At 41.5% G+C, this 10,519-nt stretch overlaps 1 protein-coding gene across 1 annotated transcript in view; it reads right to left on the bottom strand.

The window, feature by feature from the left end:
- Window positions 1-10,286, bottom strand: part of ELOVL4 (ELOVL fatty acid elongase 4) — a 62,317-nt gene extending 52,031 nt beyond the window's left edge. Inside the window, exon 1 of the mRNA XM_032774989.2 lies at window positions 10,040-10,286. Within this exon, the coding sequence (XP_032630880.1) occupies window positions 10,040-10,139 (100 nt within the window). The 5' untranslated portion in view covers window positions 10,140-10,286. The remainder of the gene's footprint in view (window positions 1-10,039) is intronic.
- Window positions 10,287-10,519: the final 233 nt, after the last annotated feature.

Below are 10,519 nucleotides of genomic sequence, written 5' to 3' on the forward strand. Positions count from 1 at the left end.
GCTTATTAAACAAAGAATTTTTTCTTTAAAAACAAGCAAGTTAAATGCAGAAAGCTATATTAATACAACATTATGATCGAACAATCACAAGAAGTCAACACGCAAGTTAAAGATCCAGCAGCATTAACAAACAAGGCACATTACACTTGCTGTATATTTTGTCAGTTTTCAAACTGGTTCATGTACCACCAGTGCTCCATGTAGCACTCATGGGTCACGTGGTGATGCTTGTGTTTTGTTGCTTCAAAAAAAAAAAAAAAGTTAATACATTAATTCTTTTCTGCTACTAGTTTTGCATGCAAGGAATTGCTTTTTCGCACTGACATATGTAAGCAGAAGTGGGGAGGGAAGTGATCCACAAAAGACAAGGCCCATGCTATGAAAATGTTTGTGAACCTATTTTGTTGTATATTTTAATGATATGAGTGTACTAAACCAGACACTCAACAAAAAATTTACAGGAATAGACAATACTTTCATATGCACAATTCAACTTAAGTTAATATTGCTGTTGGAACTTAATTTTGCCAGTTTAACTTCCTGGGATTTTAAACTGCATTAGCTTTATGGTAACAGCTTTTCATGTTAATTTCCTTTTAAAACAAAGTATGATGCAATGTTGTCTTCCTGTGTGGTTGCAGATATTCTAAAACAATTCTTGATCAGACTGATTATGTTGCTGATGATGATCATTTCAGTACAATCATCTAGCTACTGTTGTAACGGGTACAATTACATAGCCTGATTGTCCAAACTGCCTCTGTCACCTCTTGAGCTCCCAAAAGCCCCAAATGTCCCGTACACAGAGATATAGGGTTGAGGAAAGAGATCGTGTGGGAGAGGAGAATAGATAATTAAAATAGTAAGGGGAGAATAAGCTATAGACAGAATGGGAAAAAAAAAGACAACTAAGATTATAAATAGGAGGGATAGGGTCTCGTGTGTGTGTGTGTGTGTGTGTGTGTGTGTGTGTGTGTGTGTGTGTGTGTGTGTGTGTGTGTGTGTGTGTGTGCGCGCGCATGCAAGATGTAGTCCCTGCCCTGGAGAGTTTAAAACGGGGAAGGCAAGAGGTGGGGGAGGAAGAAACAAATTTTTTTTTAAATTCTGATTTTTTTTCATTTAAACTGGATTTTTTAAATATGAATTCAACAGGTTTAATTTTTTTAACAAGATCATATAAAGCTAAATTTGAAATTATGACCACTTATTTTAAGGTATAAACTTAGTACAATATAATAGTTCAGATCAAATCAATATTCAAGCAGCACAGGTCACTTGCAGGTTTAAACTAGAGTAATAGTGGATTCTCTGTAACTTGAAGTCTTTAAATCACGGCTTGAGGACTTCAGTAACTCGATAGAGGTTATGAGTCTATTACAGGAGTGGGTGAATACAGTTCTGTGACTGACAATGTGCAGGAGGTCAGACCATACTATCACAATGGTCCCTTCTGGCCTTAAGTATGAGTTTGCTTGACATTCTTTAAAATGAGCTGGTGGAAATCGCTGGCTTACCATCTGGAACCAGAGCTGGAAGTGCTAAACCAGCTTTTGACAACAGTGGCCTCTGCTGTGGGTGCAGTCAGACTATTTTCTTCTTTTCTGTTTATTCAACTGATTCAGTTCAGTGACTAACTCATTCAAAACTGAGAACCTAATTGGGAGTTGAAAAGTAGGAAAGCTTGTTTTCCTCTTCTACTCTGTGAATCAAAATGAGGTGTGAGGATGAGAGATGCTAATTCTAAAAATCTTGAAGGATGTGGTGACAAACAATCAGTTCAATTCACTAACTACAGAGAACATTTTTTCAATAAAACAGTGTTTTGTTCAATTTAAAACTTTTTACATCTATTGCCTTATGTATCCAGCATATTTAAAGTAGATTTAACTAATAACACAATTTTAAAATGCTGGTTTTGCGTTTCTTTAATTCCTACTTTCATCCACATGCTGTTAGACCCGCATTATAAGTGTGACCCAAGAACCAATTAATGCCAACTGGCAAGGAGGCATGCAGGGATTATAAGGTTTGCCTGGGTCTGGTATGTATATTCTAGTTCAAAGGACATCATGTGAGGTCCCAGATCAAAGCTGGTGTCTATGCTGATCATCAGTATTATTGCAAAATGCACATACAGATACTGTGTAAGGAATTATGTATATACACTAAAAATTACGTTCTATGTCTGTGTCTAGGGTGACTGGGCAAACAAAATGGCAAAAAATAGACAAACCTGGGTGAGTGGACAACAAAATGGCAGAGCAAATCCAATGTTAAGTGCAAAGTAACACGTACCAGAAAACAAAATCCCAACTATACATACAATTACCACTCAAGAAAGATCTAGAGGCTCATAGTGGATAGTTCTCTGAAAACATCTGTTCAATGTGCAGTGGCAGCCAAAAGAGCTAACAATGTTAGTAACTGTTAGGAAAGGACTAGATAAACACAGACAATATAATGCCATTATATAAATCGATGGAACGCCCACACCTTGAATACTGTATGCAGATCTGGTTGCCTCATCTCAATAAATATATTAGAAATGGAAGAGGTACAGAGAAGGGCAACAAAAATGACTGGGGCTATGAAACAGCTTCCATAGGAGGAGAGATTAAAAAGACTGGGACTTTTCAGCTTGGAAAAGAGATGGCTAATGGGGAGGATATGATAGAGAGCTACAAAATCATGAATTTTGGGGAGAAAGTGAATACAGAAGTGTTATTTACCTCTTCACATAACACAAGAACCAGAGGCCACCCAGTAGGTTTAAAATGAAAACAAAGAATTACTTCACACACTGCACAGTCAACCTGTGGCACTTGTTGCCAAGGCATGTTGTGAAGGCCAAAAGTGTAACTGGATTTTAAAAAAATTAAATAAATTCATGAAGGATAGGTCTACTAATGGCTATTAGCTAAGATGATCAGGGATGCAACCCCATGCTTGGGTGTCTCTAAACCTCCAACTGTGAAAAGCTGGGTCTGGATGACAGGATGAATCATTTGTAATTTCCCTGGTCTGTTCATTTTCTTTCAAGCATCTGGCACTGACCACTGCCAGAAGACTGGATAGTGTGCTAGATGGACCAGTGGTCTGGCCCAGTATGGCCAGTTCCTATGTTCTTAGGGACTGGTCACCAGCAAAGGTGAAAAACAGATGTGTCAGACACAAACAGTTTACCTGTTGTGCAGTTCACATGTAAATTAAGTATTATAGTTCACAGCAGGTCTCCCCATCTCTAAAGAGTTATATTAAAAAAAAAAAACTTCTTCAAAGACAGAAAAGTAACAGGAAGAAGCAAACAGCAAGGCAGGGAGAACTGACCATATCTTGAGTTGCACATCAGAGGTTTAGTCTACTATATTTTGGGGGGACAAAGAAGACAACTAGTCATCCTTCACCTAGAAAGTAAATGGACAGCAAGTTTGCTTCATAAAAGAGGGGTCTAAGCCAGGCTTGGTTGAAAATGCTGGAGAGAACTTTCGGTGAGGTATCCTCCTGTTTAAAGAAGCTTAACTTGTTAGTTAAATTTGTCTCTAGAAAGAATTTGTTTCCAATATTCTTACATTTTAAAGAAGATTCAAGTAATAGTATTATCACGATAAACATTCTAAGTGCTGTGGTATTAAGCAAAGTGGTGATCCTGAGTTGACTCTTACAATCTGGTATATACTGTTCCTTTGGGAACAACAGGTCTGGTAATTCTGTTAGTGTCTAATGGATAAGGGGGTGGATTCTACAAGGAATGCTGCATGGACTTGAGGTTGGTATGTGCCTATCACTACTTGTACAGAAAGGCAGGCCTGCAAGATGGTGCTTGTGTTTGCAGAGACTAGTGAGTTTCAGGGAGATGATCCACAGCAGGCGCAGAAGAGACTTCCTTATGCTGAGGGCAGGTAGGGCTTAGGTGTCTCCAAACTCTGGGTACCCTTGGTGAGCGTCACAATGAGTAAAAATATCTAGTAAATAATTGTCACTTACATTTTTATGTTAGAGGTAAATTTAAGAATCTCTGAATAATTAAGCTATAAATGTAGAGTGTCTTCCCTACAAAAAGTAGTACCAAATTATACAAACTAATGAGAATCAATTTTTTTAAGAGAAAGTAAGAAATACAAATGCAAAATACAAACTAAAGTTGATTTAAATCAAGGCTTCCTGATTTAAATCAATCCATCTAGTTTAATGTTTAAGATCAGAGTTTAAAGTTATACATGTGCTTCTCATGGAAATACTCCCATATACTCCAATAAGACTACTCACGTGAGTAGTTACACGTGCTTAAATATCTGCAGGACTGGGGCCTAAAGAGACAAGAAAGAGTAAAAAAGTATTCCAAGACCAAAAAGCTACATTACAGGGTATTAAAGTTGCACTATCCCTGTAACTTTATCTCAAAACCAAGCCTTTTAAATACAGAAATTCAGCGTTAAGGTTAAACTTACAAGAAATCCAAACACATTAAAGAATGGAATGTACATTTAGTGCATCCATGACCTTAACGCTGCCTGGAGAAATTCATTGTAATGGTTAAACAATTCCATGATTGCATACTCGCTCGTGTTATGTATGACGGCGAGTCATCTGAACCATTCCCAATGCAGTAAAGCAGGGCTGTGTGTTGGCCCAAGCCTCTTCTGCCATGCTTCAGATGCCTTTCATGACTGTGATATTGGGATTGGCATCAGATACCAGACTGATGGCAAATTTTTCAATCTGAGGAGACTACAGGCAAAGACGAAGATACAGGAAGTGACTATTCACGATTTTCTGTTTGCTGATGAGACTGTTCCCTGAATGACAAATCTTAGTCTGACATGGGGTGGAGTGTGGATATTTCTCTTCATCTTGTGACAATTTTGGCTTCACAATCAACATCAAGAAGATACAAGTGATATACCAGTCTGCACCAGGGAAGCCTTGCATAGAGCCTATTATCACAGTGAATGGCCAAGCGCTCCAGGCACTGGATAAGTTCACCTATTTTGGCAGTAAACTCACATGCAGTTCTCATTGATGATGAAACCAATGCCAGATTTGTCAAAGCAAGTATGGCCTTTGGCAGCTTACAAGCAAATGTGTGGGAGTGCAGAGGCATTAGTCAAACAATTCTGAAGGTCTACAAAGCCATTGTGTTTGTATGCACTTTGATGTATGCATGCAAAAATGGACAGTATACAGATGCCATGTTATGAAACTGAATCACTTTCATTTGGGCTGTCTGAGGAAACTGATAAGGATAAGATGGCAAGACAAATTTCCAGATACTGAGGTTGTCATATAGGCAAGTATTCCAACCATCCATACTGTGATGAAATCACAGGTGAAATGCGCAGGCCATGTCACCAAAATGTTAGATGAGTGACTGCCAAAGATCTTTTATGGTGGAGGTAAAGGAGGGAACACGCTCTCAGGGAGGCCAGAAGAAATGGTTCAAAGACTCCTTCAAGTTATCCTTCCAGCATTTCAACAATGACCCAGAGTTTTGGGAAGATCTCACATGTGATCGTTCTACTTGGCGAAGTCTCATCCATACCAGAGCTACTGTCTATGAGCAGAGGAGAACTACTGAGGCATAGCAGAAGTGCCAGCAGTATAAATATCACAACAGCAGCATGTCTGCTCTTAATCAAGTAACTCATAGTGGCATCTCTCGTTCAGTGTGTCACAGAAAGTTCAAAGCTCAAACTGGCCTGATCAGCCACTCACTTGTTCACAGAAACCAAACCAATCAGTAATGTCCTGGTCATTTTTGAATATGAAGGACAAACAAACAACAACCTTGCCCTATAGTGACACCATGACAAAAGTACAACGGAGATTATCACAATAATCCCAGGACAGATTAAACTGATTTAAAAAAAAAACAAAAAAACAATATTTTTCTCTTCCTGGTGATCTTATGACAGGGAGGAGCTACGGTAGCACAGGAAGTCTATGCCAAAGTTGAGAAGTGAGCCAAGATATTCCTGGATTTTTGGGGCAGCAAAAAGAAAGAAGGCTGGCCACATTGCAAAGTGGCAGGAAGGTCTGGTTGTGCATTACAGCAGAACCTCAGTTACGAACACTTCGGGAATGGAGGTTGTTTATAACCCTGAAATGCCTGTAACTCTGAAGTTGAGCAAAACATTATGGCTTTTCAAAAGTTTACAAATGCACATTGACTTAATACAGCTTTGAAACTTCACTATGCAGAAGAAAAATGCTGCTTTTTTAAGTAGTTAACACAGTACTATACTATTTATTTTTGTGTCTGCTGCCTGATTGCATACATCCAGTTCCAAATGGGGTATGTGGTTGACTGGTAAATTTGTAACTCTGAGGTTCTATTATATGAGGAGAGGTAAGAGGGTGGGATGCATGATTACAAATGATGGGGAAAACAAAAGGTAATGTGGGAAGGCTGGAATAAACAGGTTGTAATGGGAATCAATTATAATAATTATTTATAAGTATATATTCATATTATAATTATAATAATCATTTATAATTATAAATTTTTTTTTTAGTAAGTATGCCCAGTGGTCTGTGACGGGATGTTAGATGGGATGGGATCCGAGTTACTACAGAGAATTCTTTCCTGGGTGCTGGCTGGTGAGTCTTTCCCACATTCTTAGGGTTTAACTGATCACCATATTTGGAGTCGGGAAGGAATTTTCTTCCAGGACAGATTGGCAGACGCTCTGGAGGTTTTTTGCTTTCCTCTGCAGCATGGGGCACAGGTCACTTGCTGGAGGATTCTCTGCAGCTTGAGGTCTTCTTCAAACCACAATTTGAGGACTTCAATAACTCAGACATAGGTTAGGGTTTGTTACAGGAGTGGGTGGGTGAGATTCTGTGGCCTGCACTGTGCAGGAGGTCAGACTAGATGATCATAATGGTCCCTTCCGACCTTAAAGTCTATGAGTCTATAATGTTCCTGTAGTGAAGTTTAAATATGGTTTTATTCAGTAATAGTAATCCAAGATATCACTAGTTGATGAAATTATACCACGTAGTGATGTTTGCCCATACTCTGTGCTGTGAAATGTGATTGCATGACATAATTTCTTCTGTGTTGGTTGTTGAACAATATCGCTGCTATGGTTCTTCAGGACATGATGGTGGTAAATTCATAATTTTAAAATGGATTAGTTTAGCAAGAGGGGCATCCAGATGCTCCATGTCCTTCTTCCCCAAGTAAAAGCATATACAGAATAGCAGTGAACTTAGCAAGACTGCCACACATCCATAAACTGAATTTGGGGCATTGTCATGTCTTATCTGATGACATAGCATTTCTATGTGATGACACTACAGTTGTCATGAACTGAAACATCACACACAGACTATGTAATAACATGAGGCAATTTTTTTATATTACTGCATTTGATTGTGCAGAAACACATATTACCACTATATAAATAAGAAACCATACAATAGCTATGGTATGGCTTAGGTCCCTTCCATGACTGTCCTCGCAGGGAGCCTCCAAGAAACACAGCCTCCCCCTCTCCAATGTAACTGACATTTAAATTTTTTCAAATCCTACATTAGAATACTATTTCAGTACCAGCAATTAACTGAATAATGAAAAATTATTGAAGATATAATTAGAAAAAAGCTCAGCATACTTTTAGAAATATCAAAAGGGCATCTATTAGTGCCTATGGCACAAAGAAACTGCACAGTGTCAGAAAGTTTTCTCTAATATGCAGTTTTAATAGAAGACAGCCATCTCTTTTGCTGCTGTTTTTTGTAATCACCCTTTTCTCAGATTTTCTTTCTTCTATCTCTGTCTTTTGATCACTACAGTTATCGTACTGTACCACAGTAGCCAGTAAAAACACACATTCAGTAGGCAGGAAAACTACAAAAATTCTTCTCCCTAAAAGGCTGTAAGGAGATCCTTACCACTATTTTCTTTCAGTCTGATTACAACACTGATCAGGGAGAAGAGAGTATCTTTCATGTTTACATGGGTATATGCAAATAGATTCAGTGTAGCACACACTGGCTCATTGCAATGCATTTCTGCTGCAGCTTTTCCATTTGATCCATAGCAGAGATGAGTGCATTGGATTAATTTAATATTTAAAATATGTCAAGGTAAAACCAGAAACTAGGGTAGAAAGGCAGATCATGAAATATGCTCTCTGTATCTACAACATAAGCTTAATTTATTATCTTACAGATGGCTGTAGGTGGGGGGCTGCAGAGCAGGAGGGGGAAAGGCAGCTCATGAAGTAGTGAATTCCCAGGATCTGTAACCAAGGCTCCATACATTGTCATTGCACAGCTGTGGAATCCGTTGCCTGTTATAGACAATCAAAAAAACCCACCACAAACTAAGAATAAACAGATGCATTATTGTCATCCTGAGCCTGAAGCCTGCCTGGAAAAGCAACTCTGACAAGTGTGAACCTATCCTATGTCATATCATTGGGATAACTCTGCAACCTAAAGATGACCACTTGAACATCAATTACTGTTAACTATTCCACGGCTTATCATTTTAGCAGAAACATCCACTTAACAGGCCTATCCCAAAACAGCAAACTGCTTCCTACCTTGCCCGAGTTCCAAAACCTCCAGCTTTCCCCTTCACAAGTTCTACATCATAGCTATGAGTTATCATACACACACACACACAAAAGCAGCACCAGGAAGATGTGGGAACGCTATACAATGGAAGGCAGTGATTTTAGTTTAAAAATAAATAGAAAAGCTTGTGTATTAATTATACGAATTGGTTCCCTATTTCGCAAAAAAAAAACACAAAAAAACCCAACCCTGATTTGTAAAATTTAAATGCTGCTGCTGTGGCATAATTTCCAGTCTGCCAGAGAAATCACATGCTAACTGGTGAATTTAGGTATATCATGTCATGGTATATATAGGCCTTGTTTATCACTACTATCAAATTCTAGGCTATATCAACATATTACCAATAAAGCAAATTAGAGAGAGTGGGAAGTGAAGTAAAAGTTCACTTAGCAATAAAATCCCAGAGTACCAATAATATGATTGTTACTGAATACAGGCTATAGCACAACATTGAATATAGTCATGAAGATGAACTAAGGGGTGGAAAGTCTCATGTTCCAATAAGAAACTCCCACTATCTTGAACCATAACATATAATTCAGTAACACCTAGGAAATATAGGGTTAGAGGGTGAACAAAAGCTCATGCACCAATAAGCTCTCAGTATTTATAACCGAACAGGGACCCTAAAAGAGAAAGCTGAGGTAGAAGAGACTAATATTTCATAATTCACCTGCAAGGATGGAGGGCACCTTGCTCTTTCCCTCATCCCCACTGACTGGCTAAAACCAGAACTGTTCAATGCACTATTAATGGACTGAGAGTCCCTGTCTGCTCTGCACAGAGAGAAGGTGCCTAGAGGAATGGAGCCATTTTGACCGCTGTATGACAGTGACAGTGAGTAAAGGGGGAAGACGGCGAGGGACAGCCTCTCTCCAGAGTGGACTGGAGGAAGAAAAGAGCGGTGGAAAGGCTGGAGATAGTAGGCATGGCAGGGGCAGGTGGAGAGTGGCAGGGGCCAAGAAGAAAGCATAGATAGTGGGAACAGGGGATGAGGGGGTCAGCAGGGGTTGGCAAAGGAAGACAAAGTGGAGAGCGAGGGATAATCGGACAGGAATGCTGGGGGAGATGAGGAGAACGGGGAGGGGAACACAATACTGTACAGCAGAAGGCGCTCGATATAGGCAGGTTCCATCAGGGCAGGGAAAGAGATCCACAGGGGGATGTACAGTAATGGGGGCTGGAGAGCTAACAATGAGCGGAGAGCTGGGGCAAGGCAGAGAATGGGGTGGGAAACGGAGGCTAGATGGGAAGCAGTGGCTCGGGCCCGGCGGGGGCTAGGAGGCAGCACAGGCTGGGGACCGGCGGAGTAGCGGGAAGCAGTGGCTGGGGCACGGCACTGGCTGGACGCTGAAGCCACAGCTGCGGAGAAGCAGAGTCGGGGCACGGCACTGGCTGCGGCGCAGTGGCGGCTGGGGCACGGCAGGTGCGTGCAAGCGGCGCCGGGTACCTCGGATGCTCCAGCTCCAGCGGTAGAACTCGAAGGTGTCGTTCAGCAGGCTGGACACGAGGGCTGTGGCCCTGCCCGGCTGCTCAGCGGCGGATCCCATAGCGAGCAGCAGCAGAGGTGTCTGCGGCGGGTGCGCTGCGGTGCCTCAGTGCCGGAGCTGCTGCTGCTGCTGGCGCAGGCACGTAATTTAAGTGTGTGCCGCTGCTGGGTCTCTCGCCGCAGACTCCGCCTCGCGCTGACCTGCCTGTACCCGCGGGCAGGGCGCGCGGGCGGGCGCAGCGGAGCAGGCGCCGGGCTCCGAGTCCGGCGGCGGAGGCAGGTTCGCAGCGCTCGGCTCGAATGACGTGATCTAGCCTCCCCCCTGTCTCGCGGCAGCACCCCACAGACACGGCTCCATCACCGGCCGCGCAGGCGCAGACGGCCGGGCGCTCAGCCTCTGGCTGCGACCGGAGCTAGCCCGGCAATGGTAGATGCGGGGGC

This window comes from Chelonoidis abingdonii, chromosome 3 (assembly GCF_003597395.2).
Source record: "Chelonoidis abingdonii isolate Lonesome George chromosome 3, CheloAbing_2.0, whole genome shotgun sequence".
NCBI classification, from domain to species: domain Eukaryota; kingdom Metazoa; phylum Chordata; order Testudines; family Testudinidae; genus Chelonoidis; species Chelonoidis abingdonii.